We start from the raw sequence: 25,411 nt of genomic DNA, 5'->3' as shown, positions 1-25,411 counted from the left end.
TATCCCTGAGCACAGAGCCAAGAGTAAGCCCTGAGCACCACTGGATGTGGCCCCAAAACCAAAAATAAAAACAAACTTTTCACAGTGTCCTTAACATCCAAAGCGACTTCCTCATTTTCCTCAAGAAATTCATTCTTCCAGACTCAGTCTATTTTTTATTATGACCGATTTGAGTTCATCTTTTTGCTTTGTTATGTTTTGTTCATTTTGGTGTGGGGGTGCACACTGATGGTACTCAGGAATTACTTCTGGTTTTGCACTCAGAAATCGTTCCTGACAGGCTCAGGGGACCCCAAGGGAGGCCAGGGATTGAATCTGGGTCAGCTGTGTGCAAGGCAAACCTCACCCCCTCTGTGCTTATCACTCTGGTCCGGTGTTCATTTTATTGAGGCAGTCCAGATTTATGAGAGTTGGTATCTGTCAGGAATCCCATATAGTTAGACCACACCACCTCCACTGCAGTGCCAGTTTCCCTCTCCCCTTTTCATCCATGAGAGAGGCTTCAAACCAGCTGCTGTGAATTTAATGTGCATGTACTAAGGGCCAGAGCAGTGGCACAGAAGGAGAGCATTTGCCTTGCACATGGCTGACCTAGGACAAACCGAGGTTCCATTCCCCGGTGCCCCATATGGTCCCCCAAGCCAGGAGCGATTTCTGAGCGCATAGCCAGGAGTAACCCCTGAGCATCACCGGGTGTGTCCCAAAAACTAAAACTAAAATAAAATAATGTGCATGTACTAGAATGTCTTCTCAGACAGCACACATGTGTGTAGGTATTTCCCTATCATCAGGAATTTTTGTCTTTGCCTATAGTTGTCTGTATTACCTGTGCTTGCAACACCTAGTCAGCCTCACCTGTCAGAGGTTATAGGTCAGCGTTTTTCAACCGCTGTACTGTGGCACACCAGTGTGCTATGAGATATTGTCTAGTGTGCCTTGGGAAAAATTCCAATTTTATCTGTAACATGCAGCTTCGGCTCACAAATAGACCAATCATTAGATTATTTCATAATAAAGTAATTATAAAATAATTTCGTTATGTTTATTTGATTCCTATTCAAGAGAATAACTTTATAATCAATATAGGCACAGACTTAAATTTTTTTAACATTTTCTAATGGTGGTGTGCCTTGTGATTTTTTTTTTTCATGAAAAAAAGTGTGCCTTTGCACAAAAAGGTTAATAAACACTGTTATAGGTGACATATTCATCAGTGTGGCACATGCAGCAGAAACCCCTTTTTAGCACAGTCACCTCATGTAAAGGATACTCAGCCAATCGTGCCTGCCATTAGGCAACAGGTTCAAGAAATACGCATCTCCAGGATGCATCCAAGATGTGTTTCTCCTGCATCTTCTGGATCTTCTAGGATGCTGAACTAGACAAACTCCTTCACCGCTTTTTGCCTCAGCTCTCTCTCATCTTTCTCTCTCTCTCTCCCTCCCTCTTCTTGCCTGCAGAAATCTGTTCCGTGGACTGCGGTTCCCATGGTGTGTGCATGGGTGGCAGCTGCCGCTGTGAAGAGGGTTGGACAGGCCCTGCCTGCAACCAGCGAGCCTGCCACCCGCGCTGTGCAGAGCATGGGACTTGCAAGGATGGCAAGTGTGAATGCAGCCAGGGGTGGAACGGAGAGCACTGCACCATCGGTAGGCGGGAACCCCCTCCCCTCTTTCCTCTCCCCATTCCCTTCCATACCCTCCTCTCTCCTCCCCTCCCAGGCCTGAGCTCAGGCTCAGCTCCCTTCTGTGCCAGTCCTGACCAGGCTTCACTCAGGGAAAGCACGTTGCCTCTCCTCCCTTTCCTGAAAAGGGAATTTTTCTTTGCAAATAAAGTTCTCATCTTCTGGGGACCCATTCATTCAGTTGTTTCTAGAACATGGGGAGGATTTTGTGTGTGGGGGGGGGGGTGAGAGGGTGGTTGATGTGTGGGTGGGGGGAGGACACCAAAATGGACTCAGACAAAAAGGATTGATTTCCTTCTCTCTTTGCAGGAAGTAACTCTTTAATTCTCTGACTCAAAATAATCTTTAGGAAAAGGGCTATTGTTGCAAAGTCTTGACATGTTAGTCAATAGAAAGAGTGGGGGGGTTTTGTTTGTTTTTGTTTGGGGGTTTGCCTGGCGGTGCTCAGGCGTTACTCCTGGTTCTGCACTCCTGATGGGCTTTGGGGACCATAAGGGATGCCTGAGATTGAACCTGGGTTGTCCATTTACAAGGCAAATGCCATCCCTGCTGTGCTATCTTTCGACTCCAATTGTTATTGTTGTTGTTTTGGGGTTTGTTTTTTTTTTGGTTTTTGTTTGTTTGTTTGTTTTTCGGGGGACACCCATTTGGTGCTCAGGGGTTACTCCTGGCTATGCACTCAGAAATTGTCCCTGGCTTGGGGGGACCATATGGGACGCTGGGGGATCAAACCAAGGTCGAGATCTTTCCTTGGCTAGCGCTTACAAGGCAGATACCTTACCTCTAGTGCCACCTCTCCTGGTTCTGCACTCAGAAATCACCCCTTGGAGGCTGGGGGACAATATGGGATGCCAAGAATTGAACTGGTCTTCCCAGGTCAGCCGCACACAAGGCAAATGCCTACTACCACTGTGCTATCTCTCCGGCCCCATGTTGTTGTTGTTGTTTTAAACATGATCATTTCAAAAGCCAAAGATAGCATGTAAAGGTTAAGGCATTTGCCTGCCTTATATCCTACTGACCCTACTTTTAATTTCCTAGCATCATCAGTAATCTCCTGAGCACTGCTTAACATAGAACAGGGCCCCTGGATGTGGCCCAAAATCCAAAAAAGAAAAACTTTTAAAAAGTTTGGGCTTGAGAACGAGAACCTCTCTGGATTCTGCAACTGCTTAGCAGTGAGTCTCCGAAGGAGACATTTTGCTTCCTAGGACTTGTTTTGTTGGATTAAAGGAAACTCAGTAGAACAAAATGCCCCAACCTAGCTTTCCACAAAGGAATGTGCTTAACACTGTTTGAAATGGGGTGACATGCCTGAGAGCACCTCATGTTGGTAAATAAAATAATAGGTTGACATCAAAATGTGAGCACAAAAATAGTTGGTGTCCAGAACCAACCTAACATCGTATTTGCCTTTATATTCTCATTAGGATTGCTGAAACAAATTTAGTTATGTGAAAGCTTGTATTAAGAAAACATGTCCTGGGGCCGGTGAGGTGGCGCTAGAGGTATGGTGTCTGCCTTGCAAGCGTTAGCCAAGGAAGGACCGAAGTTCGATCCCCCGGCATCCCATATGGTCCTCCCAAGCCAGGGGCAATTTCTGAGTGCTTAGCCAACAGTAACCCCTCAGCATGAAACGTTTGTGGCCCAAAATAAAATAAGAAAAGAAAATATGTTCTGGACCAGCTCATTCCAGCACTTGGTCCTTCAAGGTCCTCTGGGAGTGATCCCTGAGCACAGAACCAGTAGACCCCAAACCTTTGGGTGTAGCCTGAAAACAAAAAGCAACAAACAAACAAAAACATCAAAAAGTAAGTGAGAAATTTCTGCCACGTTTAGTGAAAGTATCCAATGTTCACTGAAAATAGCACTTCCCTACAAAAATTTCCCCATTTGAAATGCAATGTTGCACTCCCATATTGGTAGGGTACAGTTTAGGTTAGGGTATGGGTTAAGGTATTCTTAGTAACAATTTCTTCTAGCACTTCTATAAATATTACATCCATCACTATTTCTACTTAACAGGAACTAGTTTGTTGACACTTCTGTTCATGGAAAAATTGCAATTGCAAACCTTGTCAGTAGTTCCAGTTGTATCTACACAGCATGTCAAGTGGGGTTTCCAGTTCTCAACCGACATTGGGTGGCCCTCCCATTCTCTAGATAGACTCAGTGCTCTGAGAACATTGTGCACAAGCTACATCATGCCTAGAAAGATCTGGAAAAGTCCCTTCAATTGGTGCCTGGAGAGATTCTTACAAAGGCTTTTGTATCCTTTCTCTCTCTCAGTCATCCCAGTGTTCCATTCTCCATCAGTGAAAGCCACAGACGTATGGATCAGGCATCCCATTATTGTGTGTGTGGCTCTTGAAAGTGTTCATGGCAGACTTTGGAAGGATGCTAGTCAGACTTCCGAGGGATGGTAGTCATCCCCAACCATCCAAATTCCAGGTTTTCCCAAGAAAAGCAGAGAATCTGGATGTCAAGTGAAGGGGGGATTCAAAGTTCCAAAAATCAGATTAGGGCCACACTGGTAATTTACGGAGTTTGGGTCTGGGATGTGAACTCTTGCATAGAGACCCAGTTGACTGTGCTTGCACTTCTGGCTGCTGCAGGAAGTGCTCAGTCAACTGTTGGTTCACATCCAGGTCAAGACCTATTCCGTTGAATTGTCATACAGTCCAAACTCCTTTGACCCTCACAAGATAGAACTCAAACCTGAGTCAGAGAAATAAGTAATAGAAAATATTTCTGAAGTTATAATATATATTCAAGAGTCACAGTGCAAGTATACTCAAAGTGACTAGTCTTGTTACTAAGATAGTTTTCTCAGAGCAATAAATAGTCACTCCAAGAGTCAGAGTAGGGGTCCCATTTCTATTCAAATTTTTTAGCTTCTATAAGCATAGAACAGGAAAATTAATTAGGGATTTCTAGTCACAATTATTGAGTAATGGAGGAAGGCAACTATAAAGTGGAAACTTCCTGGAGTTAAAATGGAACCCAGGGGCTGGAGCAATGGCACAGTGGTAGGGCATTTGCCTTGCACTCAGCTGACCTAGGACACACCATGGTTTGATCCCCTGGCATCCCATATGGTCCCCTAATCCAGGAGTAACCCCTGAGCATCACAGGGTGTGGGCCCCCCCAAAAAAAAGATGGAACCCAGATTCTAACCATACTTGGTCATTGCTAGGGACTGCTATGAAGTTGAAACTGTCAAGGAACAAATGGGGGGCCGGGTGGTGGCGCTAAAGGTAAGGTGCCTGCCTTGCCTGCGCTAGCCTTGGACGGACCGCGGTTCGATCCCCCGGTGTCCCATATGGTCCCCCAAGCCAGGAGCAACTTCTGAGCACATAGCCAGGAGTAACCCCTGAGCGTTACCGGGTGTGGCCCAAAAACCAAAAAAAAAAAAAAAAAAAAGGGAACAAATGGGTGTGATATTATTATGTGTGAGTATTGGGGGTCTTCCATCAGTGACTGCATCCTTCCTCTCAGACACTCTTCCTTTCCACACATCCCAGATACCATGAGTTTGCCAGGATTTTCATATCTGAGGGTATTGAACACATATAACACATTAACTCGTGATAAAAAGGGTTCACATGGTTTGTACAGAGAAGAGGAGACATTTCCAAGAAAGGGTGAGTTCTTGCTTCCACCAAGGTGACTCACCTTGTACTTTGTAACTTAGGTCATTCATTCACTCTTCATGCATCCTGGGCTATTTTCCTGTCTCCCTACCTCCTTCTGAGAAAGATGGGGTACCCTGGTGTCTGTCCCAGTCTTGCCGAGCACTTGTCCCTGGCATTCTTATCTGGTCTCTCTCTTGACTCAAGAGAATTTGACTCTTGGGTTTCATATGGTACATCCCACACACACTAGGCAGAAAAAAACATTGGTAGTTTCCATGGATGGACCTTGCTGTGGGCAGATGAGGTAATGTTTTATCTCTGTGACATTACTCCAAGTCTGAGATGTCCACAGTGTGTAGGCCCCAGAAATACCCCAGCGCATTTTAAGCCCCACCGTCTCTCAGACTCAGTCAGGATACATTCTAACTGTCCCCCCACAGTTAGAATGAATTCACTTCTAAGATTGGGTGTGTAACCTGGATTGTACGATCAACCCATGGCAATCCGAGTTGAGAAACAGGAAGTGAACTCTGAGATGACCCTTGAGCCACTGAACCTACCAGTCATTGGCTGCGTTTGCACTTCCGATAGCTGGAATCTTCCTGAGTAGCCTCCAGATGTCAGAAACCAAGGCACCCTGTCAGTAGTGGGCCTTTTTTGCTTAATTCCATAGTTTTCTGTGGTTCTTAACAATCTTAGCCATTTTTTTTCCGCTTCCTTCTTTGCAACTTTTCCTCACCATCTGAGTCACAACATAGAAATCCAGGAGCTTCTGCATTTAAAAATAACTCTCAACAGCTGAACCTTTTCAAAGGTGTAGAGAACTGGGGTTTTATTTTACAGGGAACCTCTAAAATCAGGGTTTGGCTCTTGGCACCAATAGAACAACCAGTTCCAAATGTCTGGTATTCAGAGACTCAATTGTTTTTTTTCTCCTTATCTGCCTCCTTACCTGAGCCTGGGTCCACCAGGACGCTTCTGTGGCTATTTTCAAAGCCTCCTTTATGAGCCTCTGATTAAACTACCCAGGAATCTCTTTTTCTCTTTCCGGATAGGTGATTCGTTCTGTCCACTGTTCCCATTTCCAATGCATGGACATGATGGGCTGAAAAGAGCTGCCACTTTCTGAACAAAAACTCATAAATCAGCGAGATTTGCCTCGTCCTCAGTATTCTGTGCCATCTCGTTGAATGCAAACAGGGAGGTTAATTGAAAGAGAGGTGGAGGGAGAAATTAAACAGTTAGAAGCAAACAAAAGTGCCCAGTCAGAAGCAAAGAAAATTCTTCATTCGTCATTTTAGTGTCTTCATAAGATGCTCCCGGTTGCATAAAACCAGAGGCATTTTTGCTAGTTACATAGATTATGAATTTCAAGTGTTCCACATCTCTCACCTCCAAATGTTTCTTCCAGATCTTACCACCCTGCCCATATTGTCCTCTCCTGGACTGAATATTTAACCAATCAGTTATACAACTTTATCAATAAGTTTTTTGTTCCAAATCTGCCTTTTTGCCCCAGACCAGGCATTGATCGGTGAAATTGGCAGATAGAATGTGAAGTGAACGGGGAATCTTTCTTGAACAGCATTATGATTAAAAATAAATCATCTTTCTCCCTTCTACTTCCCCTTTCCCCATGATATTTTAAGATGGTGGGACACTCACAACTAAAGAAAAAGAGAAAGTATATGGTTATACCACATCAGACAGTCAACAGCCAGCATCATTACCACTGTTTTATTAAGGGATAGTGGCCAGATCTCATTCTTTGTGTAAGAATGTTCTAGAAAAGGGTCAGGTGATTGTCATCAACTGGTGCTTCTCTTGGTTTTTTTGTGAGCTAGGAAAGATGTGGAGAAGATGCAGGTGAGCAAATGAAAATGTATATTTAAGTCCAATGGAGTGGTTTAGAAATACCGGTTGGTATGTGGGGGGGGGGGGGGTGCAGAATGACAGCACAGCGGTAGGGTGTTTGCCTTGCATGCAGCCAACCCAGGATGGATCCTGGTTCAATTCCTGCATTCGGTCCCCCAAGCCTGCCAGAAGTGACTTCTGAGTGCAGAGCCAGAAGTAACCCTGAGCACCTCTGGGTGTGATCCCAAAGCCCCCACCCAAAAAAGAATACCAGTTGGCAAAATGAGAACATGGTACAACTATTAACAAGATTTTTATCGCTGACTCACGCATCTTGAGAGCTGAGGTGACTCGGGGTCACAAGGAGATCCCTTTACTTGGTCTCATTCAATAAATTCATGTATTTACTTAACCAAAGCCAGAATTTAAACCCAGGCTTTATAGCTCAGGCTCTGTCTTTTAGTCTTGCTCAGGAAGAAAGGGAATTCTATTGTCTGATGGGTCTATGGCCGGGCTAATTGCCATAGAAGGCTCTGAGGATCAAATGCTGTGAGCAGAATCTGTTTTGTAAGCATGAAACTAAGTATCTTCAGTATCCAAGACTGATGGTTACCAGCCAGAGTCTTGGTAAGAACCATTCTTTTGAGCATTTTTGCTGAAAATTTATCCTATGCCCATTTAAGTCTACAAGGAAAACCGTGAGCTCAGAAGGGTGGGATGGGTGGGAAATGACTAGGATTCTTGTCACCCTCTTGTGACAATTGCCATGTGAAGGTACAGAAAGTCCCAGATAGAGGCTGGAACAATAGCACAGTTGGAAGAGCATTTACTTTGTATGCAGCTGACCCAGGTTTGATCCACAACATCCCATATGATCCCCAAGTACTGTCAGGAGTAATTCCTGAGGAAAGAGCCAGGAATAACCCCTATACACAATTAGGCATGGTTAATTCCCCCCCCCCCAAGAAATAAAGCTTAGTATCTTATCTAAGTCTGGAGGTAGGTATGATTCCAGACTCCACAAATAGACAAGGAGAGGACATAAAGCATTATTTACACATTATTAGATGTAATGAAATCTGTCCCATTGGAAAATTATTTAAACCTCTGGAACAAGGAGCCAGAGAGATAATACAGAAAGTTCAGGCAACCCTGGTTTGATGCCTGGCATCGTACAAGGTTCCCCAAAGCATTGCCAAAGGACAATGAGCACAGAGCCAGGAGGAGCTAACAGAGCATCACCTGGTGGGCCCCACTCTCCCCATTCATAAAACAAAACAGATTTTAGAACAAGTTCCCAGAGGTAGTTCTCAAGCTCCAGGCCCAGAGCTTTAGTGATAGCACGGCTTGCCCAAGAATCCTTGTTAGCTGGACAAGTTGGGGACACAGTCTCTTAATGCCCCTCAAAAGTCAACTTCTCTAGACTTGGTCCTTATCTGAGGATCCCTGGAAACCTTAGGCAATTCTCTAATTTCTCTGCCATTGAACACAAATGCTTGATTTGGGAAGTGACTGGCTCGAACCCTGGGGGTTCCCTTTTAATTTTCCATTTTATTTTGCTTTTCTCAGTCTATTCAGAAATTGAAATCTGCTGAGCTTTCTCAGCAGTTGAGTGGTGGAAGGTCTGCCCTTTGGCCGGCCTCTCATTGGGAGTAGTTCATTTCTGTGTTCATTAAGCAAGTGTGAAGCATCTCATTCAGTCACTGTGTTCTTAGGAAAACTGGGGTCACCTCATGAAGAACACCTGAGGGTGACCCAAGAAAGATGTTTTCCAATCAGCTGTGACTTATTCACTATAACTCTGACTGCTCTTAACCTCAGCTTAAGGGGTTTTTTTCATTTTCAAGTATAAAATGGCTCTCAGAAAGTCGATCATATGTAATTGAAGCCTCTCTCTCTACTACTGGACTATGTAGTGCCATCTCTTTCTCTCTCTCTCTCTCTCTCTCTCTCTCTCTCTCTCTCTCCTCTCTCTCTCTCCTCTCTCTCTCCTCTCTCTCTCTCCTCTCTCTCTCCTCTCTCTCTCTCTCTCTCTCTCCTCTCTCTCCTCTCTCTCTCTCTCTCTCTCTCTCTCTCTCTCTCCTCACTCTCTCTCTCTCTCTCTCTCTCTCCTCTCTCTCTCTCTCTCTCTCTCTCTCTCTCTCTCTCTCTCTCTCTCTCTCGGTTGAAGAGCTATTGATTGAACTTAACTCTTTCCCTCACCATTTACATAGTGCTTAACAGGCCAGGTCAGACCTTTTTTACCATGTGTAATCAGATTCCTCATAGGTCTGTAGAATCAAGTGACCCACAAGCATGGAAAGCACTTATTCAAAAACCCAGCAAGTAGGGTCAGCCAGTTAGTTTTATTATGAAGTAGAAATGAGCCAAATGGGGGCAGGGAGGGAAGAGGGGAAGGAAGGAAGGAAGGAAGGAAGGAAGAAGGAAGGAAGGAAGGAAGGAAGGAAGGAAGGAAGGAAGGAAGGAAGGAAGGAAGGAGGGATGGAGGAGGGAGGGAGGGAGGGAGGGAGGGAGGGAGGGAGGGAGGGAGGGAGGGAGGGAGGGAGGAAGAAAATGTTCAGCAAAATTTCCTTTTTGTTGTGATAAAATGGAACTTGGTCTCCATAAAGCTATAGCTGTTAAAATGAACTTAAAAGTCCATGCCCTGGGGCCAGAGAGATAGCATGGAGGTAAGGCGATTGCCTTTTATGCAGGAGGTCATCGGTTTGAATCCTGGAGTCCCATGTGGTCCTCTGTGCCTGCCAGGAGCAATTTCTGAGCCTGGAGCCAGGAATAACCCCTGAGCACTGCCGGGTGTGACCCAAAAACCACAAAAAAAAAAAAAAAAAAAAGAGTCTGTGCCCCAATATGGAAGATATCCCGGAGCCAGGGTATGGGGAAAGTCCACCCCAAATCAGAGACCACAAACCTTTGAAGATGCAAACAGCAACTCAGATTTATGGTTCTCAGAGTGTCTGGGTCCACCAGATCATCCTGACGCAGCAGGGTTTTCAGTCTATGGTGAGACCCAGAGCATTCAAACATACGGGAATTTAAAGGAAATCATAGGGTAATGAACAAACAAATCAAAACATTTCATAGGTTACATGTAAATGTTACAATTTGAAATCATCAGTAAGAATCTCAGGAAAAGGCACAATTCCAGCCCCTATTCATTTCAGCCCTTGTTCTGATGTTTTTCTAGATATGGGTATGACCTCCAGGTGGTGACTAGGTGTGTCCTGATTTGCGTGGGGAGTGCCCCAGGCTAACGGCTTTCCTAAATACAGATTGGACCCTTCAGGTGGTCTCTTATGGGGAAGAGAGCCTATTCCCTTGTTCCTTTGACAGCATAATGACCAGAGCAATTAGGGGAAGGGAGCCTTGTTTATTAGATCATACTTCAAGCAAACCAGTGACAGAAGCGAGAATAGCATTAAACTAGATTTTACCTTTATACCTATTGTGCCATCTATGTTTTATCTTTATTATCCTTTTTAGTGATTTGTGCAATTATTCCTCCCTAATCTTCAAGGGCCATCTGCCCTCTGTGGGGATCAAGGTGTCCCCATGTTGGAATGTAATGTTGGAATGTAAGATGGTTAGTTCAGTTTCACCTCCCTCCTGTCCCTTCAAAAGGTGTCCTGGTTCCAGGAATCAATTAAGGTTAGCCTGGTTCCAGGAACCAACTGTCTCTTTGGGCCTAGTCTTCCTTGCCTTGTAATTGCAGCCTGTGACTAAATTTGCAATCCCATTTATTACTAAGAAATCACTATTCCTATTAAAAACTACTTGAGAAACATTATAAAATTACTTAAGAACATACTATGTCAAAAATATCCATTCCAACATCGCTTAACCATAAATTATCAGTTGGATGTTGGAGATAGATGAGTGAGTGAGTGAGAGAGAGAGAGAGGGTGAGAGAGAGATGAGAGAGAAGGAGAGATGAGAGAGAGAGAGAGAGAGAGATGAGAGAGAGAAAGAGAGAGAAGAGAGAGAGAGAGAAGAGAGAGAGAGAGAGATGAGAGAGAGAGAGGGAGAGAGAGAGAGGTGGCACTACAAAGTCCAGTCATTCTTCTAGCCAGTCTGTTCTAGTCTCATTCAAGTTGTCTATTGAGCTACATTGATTTTCATGTACTTCCAGGCAATTCAAATGGAAATTTGGCCTAGGGGAAATCCTAATTCCTTTAAGCTATAAAAGACCAGCTATTTGTTTTTATTCTAATTCTTCAGTACATTGGGAAACAAGATCGTTAATGATCACAAAGACATGCTTTGTTAGTTCAGACCAAATTTAGACAAGTGTTCTTTGCAGGCTTCCAGAAGTACCGAGGCTGCTCTGGGCTTTAGGAGAGCAAAGATCAGACCTGGAAAATGAAATACTTGCAGCTGGGGAGTTATCTGCTAAACAACGCCACAGGGGCAGGTGGAGAGAAAGCAAAAAACAATACTAAGTGTGGACAAGGCCAGCATGAGGTTCTACCTCTTGTCTCAGGATAATGGTGAAAGAACATTTTTTTTGTTGCTGCTGCTGTTAATGTTTTTTTAAAAGGTGACAAGTGAAAAGAAAAAGGATTGTTCTGAAAGATTCTGCCTTTACATTTCAAAACCAATAGACTTTGGAATTTTTCTAAGGTTTTCAAATTGGGGGTGAGGGTCTTATTTCCAATTATGTAATCTGGGAAATTTATGGAGTCAATATTTTTTATTTAAAGCATTATCATTGACAAAGTTATTCATAGTTGGGTTTTTGTTGTTGTTGTTGTTATTGTTGTTTTCTGGATTTTGGGTTTTGTTTTGTTTGGGGGTGTCACACCCAGTGGTGCTCAGGGGTTCTGGCTCTGCGCTCAGAAGTCGCTCCTGGCAGGCTTGGGGAACCATATGGGATGCTGGGATTCAAACTGTGGTCCATCCTGTGTTGGCAGCATGCAAGGCAAATGCCTTACCACTGTGCTATTGCTCTAGCCCCTATAGTTGGGTTTTAAACATAAAATGTTTTAGTGACAATTCTACCACCAGTATCAACCTTCCTTCACCAATGTCCCCAGAGTTTATCCCATCCTATCACCCACACCCACACCCAGTCTGCTAGCATAACAGGTCTGTTTTTAAGCTTGGTTGTTCAAGTTTGGGCCTCATGATTGCATTTTTGACTCTGTGGCTTGAATAATTAGTTCTGTCCTTCCTTAACCCCAACCAAGCACCTGAGTCTCTTAGGCCCCTGTTCTCCATTATTTTGCCTCTCTCTTTTTCCACTCTATTTATTTCCTTCTCTACACTATACTCTGGGGCTAAGAGTGTATAGACCACCCCCAAATTAAATCATTGCATTTCTTCACTACATACTACTTACTTCACTACATACTATATACAATTGATATCCTGTATTTATTCTTCTTGCTTGCTTGCTTGCTTGCTTGCTTCATTTACCCTCTCTTCCAATTGCAGTGAATGGCACAATTGCATCATTCCCTATAGCTCTGTAGTAGAATCTGGGACAGTTCAAAACACCCCTTTATGCCCTGGTTCAGAGACTCTGATCCCCCTTCATCCACTGAACAAATGCACCATATTTTACATACTAAGGGACACATTTGTTTCTGCATCTGTCAGTGGAAGGGAATGGATTAAATGGGGGGGGGGGCATTTATGGGGACCAGAAAGATAGTCAGTGGGTAGGCATTTGCCTTGCGTGCAGCCAAGGCTGGGTTCAATCTCTGGCATCTTATAGGATTCCCTGAACACTATCAGAAGTGATCCCTTAGATCAGGAGTAAGCCCTGAGCACTGCTGAGTTTGACCCCCTACAAAAAAAAATGGGTTTCTTAGAGCCACCTACCTGATTTCTTACACAGGTTGGTACAAGTTCCCTGGGGAAAAGCATGAAAGCCCCTTCCCAAGATCTTGACAGGAGTTTACAGGACTCCTGGGGTAATATAAATACAAATTCTTTATCATCATCCATTAAGTCCCTGCCTGTTTCTTTGATCTGGGCCTCAGCTTTGCTGGCCACCAGCTTTCCCAGTGGGCAGCTGGCACCAGAATAACTGAGCATTTTGAGAATCCAGCTCAGGAGAAGGGGAAGTGCTGTGATGCGTTTTGTTTGGATTTAATTGGGTGTATTTATGAGGTGTGAAGTCCTCCTGTCTGTGACTGTTATTGCTCACCAGCCAGGAATATATTCCTGCTCCCCCTGACCCCGTCTCCACTGACCCGAAAGCACGAGGTCAGAGATGCTGGGAAAATGGGAATTTCTCCTGAGGATCCCCAGAAATGAAGCAGTAAACGGAGGAGAAAGCAGGTTGGAGATGGAAGAAATGAGCCAGACTGGAAAAACAAGCTTGTCATCAGCCAGGTTGTAAAACGCCTAATCAGAAATTTTCCCTTGTCACAAATATACTCCACAATGGCACTTAGACCCTTTTTACCTTGTTAGGATTTTCTCTTTTAGATGAGTCTTAGTTATTTGAATTTCTGTATTTTTTTAGGGCCAAGCCCATAAAAGTCCTCCCAAATGAAGCTCAACCACATGTGAAATCACGGAGTATTCTCCCTAGTTCAGCCTGGAACCATATGAACATGCTACAAAAAAAGATTTCTTGCTTATCTGATATGAGAAATTGATAATGACAAAGATAGCATCAAACTCATAATAGTCCTCTCTGAAGGCATCAATAGAGAGTGGTGAATGTATGTGATCGATCCAAAGATCATTTAAGATTTGGTTATTACACAGTAATCCCATATTTGACAGTAATGTCTAAGAAATTTATGTGGCATTTATTAATAACAAGTTGCAAAACCAAATAGAACTTTCCTCAATATCATTAACCATACTTAGAAATTATATTAAATGAAAAACGAATTATCTTTCTCATCTCTCTCTCTCAAAAATTTGTTTATTTTTTGTTTGGGGCCACACCTGGAGGTGCTCAGGGATTACTCCTGGCTCTTACTCAGGAATCATTCCTGTCGGTCTCGGGGTCCATATGGGATGCCAGGGATCAAACCCGATTGACCCTGTGAAAGGCAAATGCCCTACTCTCTGTGCTATTGCTCTGATGCTGAAAATATTTTTAATCTCTTATCTTAGGAAGATGAAAATTATTAATTTATCAAAGAGTAAATATATACAGCAGCCTCCCCAATATAGAGAAAACAATGAGGCAAGTCTATGTTTAAAAAAAGATGGTACCGTGGTCAGAGCAATGGAGCAAGCGGTAAGGCATCTGTCTGGCCAGCGGTTTGATCCCCCGGTGTCCCATATGGTCCCCCAAGCCAGGAGCGATTTCTGAGTACATAGCCAGGAGTAACCCCTGAGCATCACCAGGTGTGGCCCAAAAACCAAAAAAAAAAAAAAAAAATACCAAATTTCTAGTCTTTAATGCTTATCAACTTAAAATTTTGAGCTTGTGGGCCCGGAGAGATAGCACAGCGCTGTTTGCCTTGCAAGCAGCCAATCCAGGACCAAAGGTGGTTGGTTCGAATCCCGGTATCCCATATGGTCCCCAGTGCCTGCCAGGAGCTATTTCTGAGCAGACAGCCAGGAGTAACCCCTGAGCACAGCCGGGTGTGACCCAAAAACAAAAACAAAACAACAACAAAAAAATTTGGGCTTGTTACCATTTCTTTGCTCTTTATAAAAAGTAACTTTTGTTGTACTCACTTCAGCAGCACATATACTAAAATTGGAACTATACAGAGATTAGCATGGCCCCTGCTCAAGGATGACACTCAAAAAGTAACTTTTGTACCTATTTCATATTCAGAATTACTGTATTTTTTGCTCTATAAGATGCACCTGACCATAAGACACACATAGTTTTTAGATGCTCTCCTCCCCTGCACTCAGGCTTCAGCTTCAGGTGGCATAAGACGCATTTTTGGAGGGGTGAGGGGGAGTGCGGCTTATGATACAAAAAATACAGTAGATCTTCTTTTAGAAAGTAGTTCCTCCAGATGATAAAATTTCTAATCCCAAAAAGCCTGGATCTGTCTCTATTACAACTCTTTATGACTTTAGGATTTGGGGTAATCATTTCAGTTCTTTCCCATTTCTCCACCTACAGAGTAGTAGAGAAAGCCAACCTACTTCAGCATTACTTCATGTGTAAAATGACTAAAATATAAAGAAGAGCACGGAGTCATATTTAACACAAAGTAACTCTCAGAAACAACTTTCCTGACGTAAATCTCATCATTGCTAGAGTGTTTGGATGGTCTAGTGGTCTGTGACTAATTCTTTCCCACCAAGTTTTTAAGCCAAGAAAAGTGTTAACAGAAAATCCAGGTCTTTCCAGAACCTTAAAACAAGCAGAATCAGAGTGCTGAGACATAGTGTGGCTGAGAAGGTACTTGCCTTGCACACAACTTATCCAGTTTCCATCTCTGGCCCTTTCTCTGATCCTCCAGGACCACTAGAATCCCTGAGCACAAATCAAGGAATAAGTTTTAAGCACTGACCCAGGAAAAAATAAGAAAGAAAGAAAAAGAAATTGCCAGTATTTCTTTCCAGTGTCTGTGTCTTATTCCATGGGAAAGATAAATAAATAAATAAATAAATAAATAAATATAAATAAATAAATAAATTTTAAAAAGCCAAAAGTTATTATATGTTTTCAGGTTCCAAAATCAGCCTTTGCTCTGTCCTGCCCTCTTGATGTCATTTATACTCCTGAAGAAGCTCAGTGAAAATTGAAATGTGGAGTAAAGACCCAAGGGCCTGGGTCAGTTCTGTTGTTTGACTCTGGAAATGCCACATCTGTTTATAGTGCCAGGCATGGGCACATTTTAGAATGTCTCAAATTCATTTCTGAATATTAGCAATTGCTGGGTGGGAGAATATGTGGGATTTTTGTTAAATTTGGGGGGAACCACACCCAGTGGTGCTTAGGGCTGATTCTTGGTCTAAGCTCATGGATCACTCCTGGCTGTACTAAGGGGTTAGGTGGGAAGGATCAATCCTAAATTGGCCTCATGCAAGGCAAGCGCCCTCCCCACTGTACTGTCACTCCCAGCCCCTAGATTTAATTTTTACAGACATTTTTCCATGGGGGGATAATTGACCTTTAAGAATGAAAATTGTCTTTTAGAAGAAATACAGTTTGGGAGCTGGAGTGATAGTACAGTGTCTTCCACATGGGAAATCTGGGTTCGATGTCCAGCACCATGAGCTTACCAGGAGTGATCTCTGAGTGAAAAGCCAGGAGTAAGTCTTGAACATGAAAAAAAGAAAGAAAAGCAAGAAGAGAGGCAGGGAAGAAAGGAAAGAAAGGAGGGAGAGGGAGGATGAGGGAGGGAGGAAGGAGAATAAGGAAGTAGAGGAAGGAAGGAAGGAAGGAAGGAAGGAAGGAAGGAAGGAAGGAAGGAAGGAAGGAAGGAAGGAAGGAAGGAAGGAAGGAAGGAAGGAAGGGAAGTTATGTGAGGCCCTGAGATCCATCCCCATTACCATACAGAAAAAAAAAAAAACTCTAACTCTCAATTGTTTCTTTGGTACAAATTAAGTCCTGTTTACCACCCTAAGTTAAGTTTGTTCCTCCTCAGTTTATTATGAAGACCATCAGCCTTCAAGGCAACACATTCAGGAGAAATAAAACTTAAAGCTACTTCTCTGAGCTGTAGAAAGAGCAGGAAATTAGCAAAGGCGGCTTCTGTGACTTGTTCTATGATCACCAGGGAGCCTGGGTATCTATGAGGTATCATGACCTCATCTCTGGAATCTGATAACCCCAGACCCACCATCCTGGTGCCCTGTCCTATGTTTATTTTATTTTCTGTTTATTGTCCACCATGAACTAGGTGGCTTCCTATTTCAGTCACTTTCTTAAGTGTCTTCCAATGATTTCCCGGATACAGGCTCTGTGTCTTAGAGAAACAATTTGTAAATGATGTGATTATCCTTGGGACATATAAATTACAGTAGATTTCTGCCTTAGTAATTTTTTTTTAAATAGGCACCTATCAGATGCCTAAAATTGCTCTTTGAGTTTGTCAAATCTTATCTCCTCCTCTTAACTCAATTACAGTTTTTATTTTTAACGGTTTATCGAGACTCCTGATATCTGAATAAGAACCCATTTGGATATCTGTCAAATACGCACAATATTGTTTTATTAAAAGCCTGCCACTGTGCATCTCCTGAGCTGCTGGGCTTTTTTTTTTTCTTCCTCAATTTGGAACACCTCATTGATTTTCATCTTTTTAAATATCACTTAAGATGCTGTTTCTGCCTAGACCTGGTATCAAGGCAGGTTTAAAGCTCAATTGACTGGAGATATAATTTAACTGAAAATAAAAATGAAAAACGCTCCTTTTCCGTTTTTGCCAAGTTCATTATGTGCCTTTTATTGAGAAGTTTTGGTCTAAAGCAAGTGGGGAGTGTGCCCAGGTACGAGAAAGAATCTACTTTCCAGAATTAGCAAGGAAGGAGAGAATGTAACTGTTGTCAGATTATAAGCCACGTTCTTCCCACCAGAAACCTGGGAACGTACGTGAGAACACCACCAGCCTTTTAAGAGGTGGTAATGTCGATTCTAGCTCATTCTCATTCTATGCCCACATACTTAATTTCTTTTTGGCCTCAAAAGCCAAATTTTGGACTCAAAAAAAAAAAAAAAAGGCAAAACAGAATGAACCACTGCCCATCCATGGAAGTCCCATGAAGAAGTGATGCCCTACATACTCAATCGAACATCACTAGGCCATTATGAAAGTAGAAATGGTATTTTGGGGGAGATAGCATACATGAAACTTGAGGTGCTGAAGCTATGTGAAATACATCAAGTGAAAGGCCAGGAGAGAAAATTCCACTCCTGTGTGGAATATAAGGCAAAGCAAGTGTGAACCAGTAAGATAGTGCTCAGGGCTTAATCTTGGCTCTGCGCTCAGGGATCGTTCCTGGCAGTAAGAAAACTCAGACAGTGACAGTGAGGTCCTCTTTGAGACTCAGAAGGACCATTTTTGCACACAGGTCAGTGCGTCAATGAGCTTCAGAAAGAGAAGCACCAAGGGGCCAGAGAGATAGCACAGTGGTAAGGCATTTGCCTTGCATGGAAAAGGACCATGGTTCAAATCCCGCATCCCATATGGTCCCCGTGCTTGCCAGGGGCGATTTCTGAGCACAGAGCCAGGAGTAACCCCTGAGCGCTGCTGGGTGTGACCTAAAAACCTACCAACCAACCAAACAAACAAACAAAACAAAAAGAGAAGCATCAGGACTTCTCTTGGTGAATGAGAGATCCTGTGGGGTGCTAGGGATAGAACCCAGGTCAGCTGCCTGCAAGACCAGTGCCTCGCTCACTCTACTGTCTCTTAACAGCTCCCATCCCGTTTTAAAATGCAAGTTTGATGATGTTGTCAGCAGCTACAGCAGCCAGCCACGGCTTGATTCTCCTTTTCATACTCCACCCACCCCAGCTCAAGGTGACCTTGGGGCCATACCCAGCTAAACCAGAGATTAAGATTAAACTGGGATCTGGGCTAGCCCTTAACCTCTGTATTGTTTCTTCAGCCTTCCCTTTTGCTGTTTACCCACAAATCTTTTCAAATGATGGTGATGATGATGATGATAAATGACTAGAGCCAACTTTTTCCTCTTTCTCCTTTTCCCACCATTTCCTTGACCCTCTTCTCCCTGAGCACATTTTAGGGGGAGTTGAAAAACAGCTGTCTGAAATACGGCTATTATTCCTGGGACCTCGCAGGCATATGCCTTGGATAACTCCATAAATATGAATACTCTGCCAGCTGCTTTTCCATTAAGCCCTGTTGGGTGAATGAATTAGTAAATAATTATGTTGGTGGGGAAGCCACTTCATCTAAATACAATATAATGCCTTCCTCTTACAAGAGGGCTTCGTGGGATTTTTTTTTCTTTTCTATACACTAAGTTTGGAGTTTTTTTTAGGAGGCTCATCTACATTGCAAATTGACAGTTTTGCATGCGAACTACCCCTTCTTGTTCTGATTTGTCAACACCTCTTTTTTTTTAAAAAAAAAAAAAAGTCTTTAACATTAAGCTTGGATGGGTTAGGCCATCTGCTTCTGAAGCTTGCCCTCAGCTCCATCACTTAATGCATGAGACAAGTTACAGCTGTTTAATTGTTATGGTGCTGAATGATTATCATTCTCTCCAGAATGAATATTTATATATGGATGCATCGAAAGCATGCGGTTAGACATAAGTGGTCTAATTGTGAATTAATGGCATTAGGTATTCCTTAATTAATCCCCACATGAACAATCAAGTGTAAAATAAAGCTTTCACATACTCTCCAACTCTTGGCTTTCAGCTGAGTCCCCAGTAGTGGTTATTATGTGTCTGAGTGATCCGATCCAACTATATTAGATGGATATGCCAGGAGAGAAAGGCACCTTAGAATTGCCATAAAGAGCAAAGAGAAGGGGCAGAAGAGATAATCCAGTGGGTAAGAACACTTGCCTGACATACCTGGTTTGCTCCCAGGTACCCCAAAGGGTCCCCACCAGAAGTGATCCCTGAGTCTAGAGCCAAGAGTCAGCCCTGAGGTCCTCCAAAAGTGTGGCCCCAAAATAAACCAAGAAAGCAAAGAGAAGATAGTCCATGTGTTTATTGCAAATACCCACATTCTCTTCTTGTTCCCCAATGCATGAGTCTCTGAACTTCTAGCCCAAGTAGGAATAAGGCAGAGAGTAAAGGTCTCAGCTGTGCCCTCCTGGTGGACTCTCCCAGTCTAGCACCATTGTAACCCTTGCCAGCCGTGGGGAAAGCGGTTTACACCAGGAGCAACTCTCCTGCGGCCCTAGGAATGACACAAACTTACATCCTTCCACTTTGCGCATTAACAATAAATATCCCAGCACATCTGTTCAGTGTCTTTCTGAAGGAAAAACCAGAATGAAAAAAATATGTTAGCACAATTGTAATAGAGAGGAGTTTGCATACAAAGCATATTGAAATGGCTTCGTTTCCAAATAGAGATTTGGAAAAAGTGACTGGTAGTTGTGAATTTATGAGCCAATGAAATGGGTTACACATATTCATTCCTTCACAAAGCATGAATTCACCCTGCTCAAAATAAATAAATTACGAGAGGGCACAAGACCTAGGAGAGGCTGGGCCTTGATTCCAGACCGTTGAATGTCAAATTTGATGGGAATTTCTCCCAAGCTGCCAGTAGAGAGGTTGTGTGAAACAAAAATAATGAAACTTCTGAACCCCAAAGTGCCCACTCTGCAATAAGTCAGTTCAGATCAAGAATGTTCATGCCCATTCTAAATATTAGATCTTGAGGGTCTGGAGTCTGAGGGAGGATTATTCTGGCATTCTAGGGGCTCTGAAGCTTTGTTGGATTATGTAAGCAAATAATTGGCTATTCCAAGACATTTTTAGTTTGAAATCAGAATGTTTTCATCTCTTCTACAATATCAGTTACTTCGTGAATTTGTCCTTTTCAGGCTCACTTTATTCATAAGAGTAAAAGTGAGTTTTGACTGAACTTAGTGCAGGATGCTCAACATTTACTGAATTTTTTTTTTTTTAAATCCTCACAACAGCCTTATCAGGTAGAAGCAACAAAAATCACCATGAAAGAACTCAGGTCTAGAAAAGTGACATAACTTTTTTTTTGTTTTTTGTTTTTTATTTTTGGATCACACCTGGCAGCGCTCAGAGGTTACACCTGGCTCTACTCCTGGCAGGCTCGGGGGACCATATGGGATGCCAGGATTCGAACCACCATCCTTCTGCATGCAAGGCAGACGCCTTACCTCCATGCTATCTCTCCAGCCTCATGACATAACTTTTCTATGAATGCACAATAGAACCTGAACCCAAGATCTCCACTCTTGCCCTGGGCCATTCCCAAGTTCATGTTAGATGGCGCTAAATCACGTGTGTTTAGTTTTGCTTTGTATGGAGCCAAATAACCCAGTGTTGCTCTGGGAATCATGAGGTGCCTAGTATTGAAACCAGGGATTCTGCATGTAAATCTGAGGTCCAACCCTTTGTACCATCTCCCTGGCCCTGCTAAATTTATTTCTTAATCAATTTAAAGGACTTACCATTTATATCACAATACTATATTATTATTATAGTACTTCAGAAGTATAACCTGACACATAGTAAACTTATATCATAAAATTTACATTTCTATACTAAATAAGTTTTCTACAGAAATTTAAATTTACTATAAGGTATATAGACAACACTTTAGTGCCTTCAACATCTTTTTGTTTCGTTTTGGGGGATCACACCTGGCAGCACTCAAGGGTACTCCTGAGTCTACACACTAAAATCACTCCTAGCAGGCTCGGGGGACTATATGAGCTGTTGGGGATTGAACCCAGGTCAGTCCCAAGTCAGCAGCATGCCAGGCAAATGCTCCACTGCTGTGCTATTACTACGGCACTCATTGCCTTCAATATCTTAAGAGGTTCAATATCTTAAGAGGGTTGCTTTGCTTGTCTCTCCCATTTTCTTCCTCTTTCCATTGCCTTTTTTTTTTTTTTTCCATTTTTGGGTCACACCCGGCAGTGCTCAGGGGTTACTCCTGGCTGTCTGCTCAGAAATAGCTCCTGGCAGGCACGAGGGACCACATGGGACACCGGGATTTGAACCAACCACCTTTGGTCCTGGATCGGCCGCTTGCAAGGCAAACGCCACTGTGCTATTTTCTCCGGGCCCCTCTTTCCATTGCTTTTGCAGAATGTTCAGCTTTCACTTTATTCTGTCTTACCAGTTCACACTTTGCCTTATATTCCACACAGGAGCGAAATTTTCTCTCCTGGCCTTTCACTTGATGTATTTCACATAGCTTCAGCAACTCAAGTTCCATGTATGCTGTCTCCCCAAAAATACCATTTTTACTTTCATAATGGCCTAGTGATGTTCAATTGAGTGTGTAGGGCATTGCTTTTTCATTGGGCTTCCATGCATGGGCTGTGGTTCATTCTGTTTTGGCTTTTTTTTCTTCTTTTTTATTCATCTTGGTTTCTGTGAAAAATGATGCTATGGACCTAGAATTCTAAATAGCCCTTTGCGAATGTCCAGGGGTGTTCTTGCTAGATCATTCCAAAGTGGAATTTCCGTTTTCATTTGATTGAGAAATTTCCATGGAGAATACCCAATTTTCATTCCCTCCTACAATGCCATCGCCCCCCCACCCCAGAGTTTCTGTTTGCTTAACAATTATTTGCGTGCTGATCTACTTGAGATGGGTTCTTGTCACCAGTATCAGATGCTTATGATGATTCTGCTTTGTTTTCCCCTAATGAGAGATAACATCGAGTCTATTTTTGTGAATTTGAGAATTTTCTCAGTGTCTTCTTTGGAGAAGAGTTCATTCAAGTGTTTTGTCTTTTTTTCATGTGGATTGCATTGTTGTTATTGTTGAGTGGTATGAGTTTGTTTTTTATATTGCGTATATCCACCCCTTTATCACCTTGTGGGATACAAATAACTTTTTCTTTTTTTTTTTGGTTTTTGGGTCACACCCGGCGGTGCTCAGGGGTTACTCCTGGCTGTCTACTCAGAAATAGCTCCTGGCAGGCACGGGGGACCATATGGGACACCGGGATTCGAACCAACCACCTTAGGTTCTGGATCGGCTGCTTGCAAGGCAAGCACCGCTGTGCTATCTCTCCGGGCCCAAATAACTTTTTCTTAACTAGCAGCTTTTGTTTCTGGTGTTGCACTATTTCTCTTCACTGTGCAGGCTCTTTAGTTTCTTTGTAGTTCCAGATGTTTATCTTGTCTTTTGTCTCCTTGGCCATGATTAGTTTTGTTTCCAAATAGCTTTCTGAGCTCAACGACTAGGAGCGTTTCAACAATTTTTCTTTATATTTTACAGTTTCCAGACTTATATTTCAGTCTTTATTTAATTTTTAGTCAAGTTCTGTGTGTACTGTCAAATAATGAACTTCCGCCTCCTTTCTTTTTCTTCCTTCCTCTATTTGTTGGGCTCTTTCATCTTTCTTTAATGGTGGTGGTGATTTCATCTTGCCCATTTCTGAACTTTTTAATTAGCATTTTGGTGGTGGTGGTGGTGGTTTTTTATTTTATTCTTAGGCGGCCTTTATGAAGAATAACCAGTTTTTGTTTTTTTTTTTTTAAATTGTATCCTGATTTCATAGCCCTTCATTTTACTTCTTTAATTGTTGTTATTTGGTTTCTTCTATTGGCTCTTTGGCTTTATTGATTCTTTTTTTTTTTTTTTAAGTTTCTATAGCTGTCTTGCTGGGTTGCTTGAGTCCCTCTTTCTCTGCCGATGGGTGTTGTGAGCCTTCTGCTTTCCACCCCCAATTGCTGCCCCAATCCTAGTGGAGATCCCCCCCCACTTTCTCCTCATATCTGCTGGTCATCTGCAGATGTTTTTTTAATTTATTCCTTTGATCACATAGTTTACCCCAGAATTGTTCACATGCATGATGTTAGGCTTTCACACTTGACTGTGTTACCACTCAGTTTTCTTTTTGTGTTCGATTTCTAGCTTCAGACCATTGTAGTCATGATGAAAATGCACGATAAGATTTTTATTTGTGTCCCCAACATGTCCTCTGTCCTTGAATATCTGTGTACAGTAGAAGAATGTGTATACTTTTCTCTAGGGTCTAGACTTTCTTTATATATATTTTTTGGTGGGCCACAACTCAGTGATGCTCAGGGGTTACTCCTGGCTATGCACTCAGAAATTGCTCCTGGCTAGGGGGGCCATATGGAATGCTGGGGATCAAACCCGGGTCTCTCTCCTGGGTCAGCCAGGTGCAAGGCAAGCGCCCTACTGCTGCAACAGTGCTTCAGCCCAGGGTTGAGACTTTCTTAGCCTCATCTGATCAGTAAGTTTCTAGAAGATCATCCTTTGTTAACTTCCTGGTAATTGCTCTATGTCTTGATGTCTGTAGTAGGTTGATATCAATCCTCTATCTTTATTGTGCCACTGTCAGTATTTCACTCAATTTCTGTTCACAGCAGAGAGAAGCATTTACCTTTTGGATTGTTAATCTGTCATCTCACCATCTCCTAGGATTGGTTTCTGCAAAGAATTCTGATGGTGACCTGGTCCGATTGCCTTTGGATGTCATCTATTTCCCTTAACTGGCATTACTGACTGTTGATGTTTGATAATGTCAGAATTACTTAAACTTGCAATGCTTTTGTAATTTTTTGTTGTTTTTGTGGGGTTTTTTTTGTTGTTTTTTTTGTTTTGTTTTTGGGCCACACCCAGCGTTGCTCAGGGGTTACTCCTGGCTGTCTGCTCAGAAATAGCTCCTGGCAGGCACGGAGGACCATATGGGACACCGGGATTCGAACCAACCACCTTTGGTCCTGGATCGGCTGCTTGCAAGGCAAACGCCGCTGTGCTATCTCTCCCGGCCCGTTTTTGTGTTTTTTCATTTGTGTGTCCTATCTGCCTATTGGTCTTGTGCAGTTCGTTTTTGCCTTAGTCTTCAGAAGTTTTTGGCTTAGTATCTTTGAAGAGGCTGTCTATGTTCTTTATTTTGGCTTGTCTTTCATTATACCCATTATCCTTATTTATTCTCTTCCAAATAGACTGTAGGTCAAGTTTCTGTAGCCACAGACTAGTCCAGCTTATCTCAGAAGACTCATCTGCCGGGATCAACAAGAAAGTGTGTAGGGTGGTGCTGGTAGTAAGGGAGCTTTTGCCTGCCACACTATAATGACTGAAACCACTGGAATTCAGAGACTTCATAAAGGCATCCAGATGTATGTATCCCTATGGAGCAGAGATGTTCACTGGAGCCCTGGAGCTTCATGTACCTCCTCAGTGTATCTAATGTTCACATAGCTATAGCTCCCTGCTTTGCTGAGCTTATGACTGGAGCTTTCAACTCCCTCCCCTGCCAATACTTCTGGCTTCACCTACTTTCCAAAAGCAGGTGCTTGGATGACTGGTGCAAGATGCATGAAAGGTGTCCAGTTCTGTTTGAAGGCAATTCCCCGTTCCCCAATCCCAATTTTCCTTGCTACTTGTCTTCCCTGAAGTTGTGTTTTATGCCCCCAGCCCCATGACTTTTCCTTTGTCCTTGCATGTACGTGTAGAGTGGAATAGGTGAAAAAATTATGCTTGTGATGAATACATCTCTGTTAACAGAAATTGAATTGTCATGAAAACAGATAATGTCATAGACATGGTGTCAGTAATGCCTGCATAGTGAATTAATGACCACCTTTTCACCCAGGAATATTTCAGTTGAGTTAATAATAAGACCCATCACTTGCCAAAAAAAAAAAAAAAGTTTCACAGTTGCAACAACTGAAAAAC

At 42.8% G+C, this 25,411-nt stretch overlaps 1 protein-coding gene and 1 non-coding gene across 2 annotated transcripts in view; both read left to right on the top strand.

Annotated features, from left to right (window-relative positions):
* TENM3 (teneurin transmembrane protein 3) overlaps positions 1 to 25,411 on the top strand; it is a 745,099-nt gene that overhangs the window by 647,180 nt on the left and 72,508 nt on the right. The window contains 1 exon segment of the mRNA XM_049771415.1: positions 1,461 to 1,646. Within this exon segment, the coding sequence (XP_049627372.1) occupies positions 1,461 to 1,646 (186 nt within the window).
* On the top strand, positions 14,810 to 14,914 carry LOC126007534 (U6 spliceosomal RNA). The gene has a single exon (XR_007495089.1). It is a non-coding gene; the product is annotated as a U6 spliceosomal RNA (small nuclear RNA).

The sequence above is a fragment of the Suncus etruscus genome, chromosome 4 (assembly GCF_024139225.1).
Source record: "Suncus etruscus isolate mSunEtr1 chromosome 4, mSunEtr1.pri.cur, whole genome shotgun sequence".
Taxonomy (NCBI): Eukaryota; Metazoa; Chordata; class Mammalia; order Eulipotyphla; family Soricidae; genus Suncus; species Suncus etruscus.
Note: the sequence above shows the minus strand (reverse complement) of the source record. Positions and strands in the feature narration are given on the sequence as shown.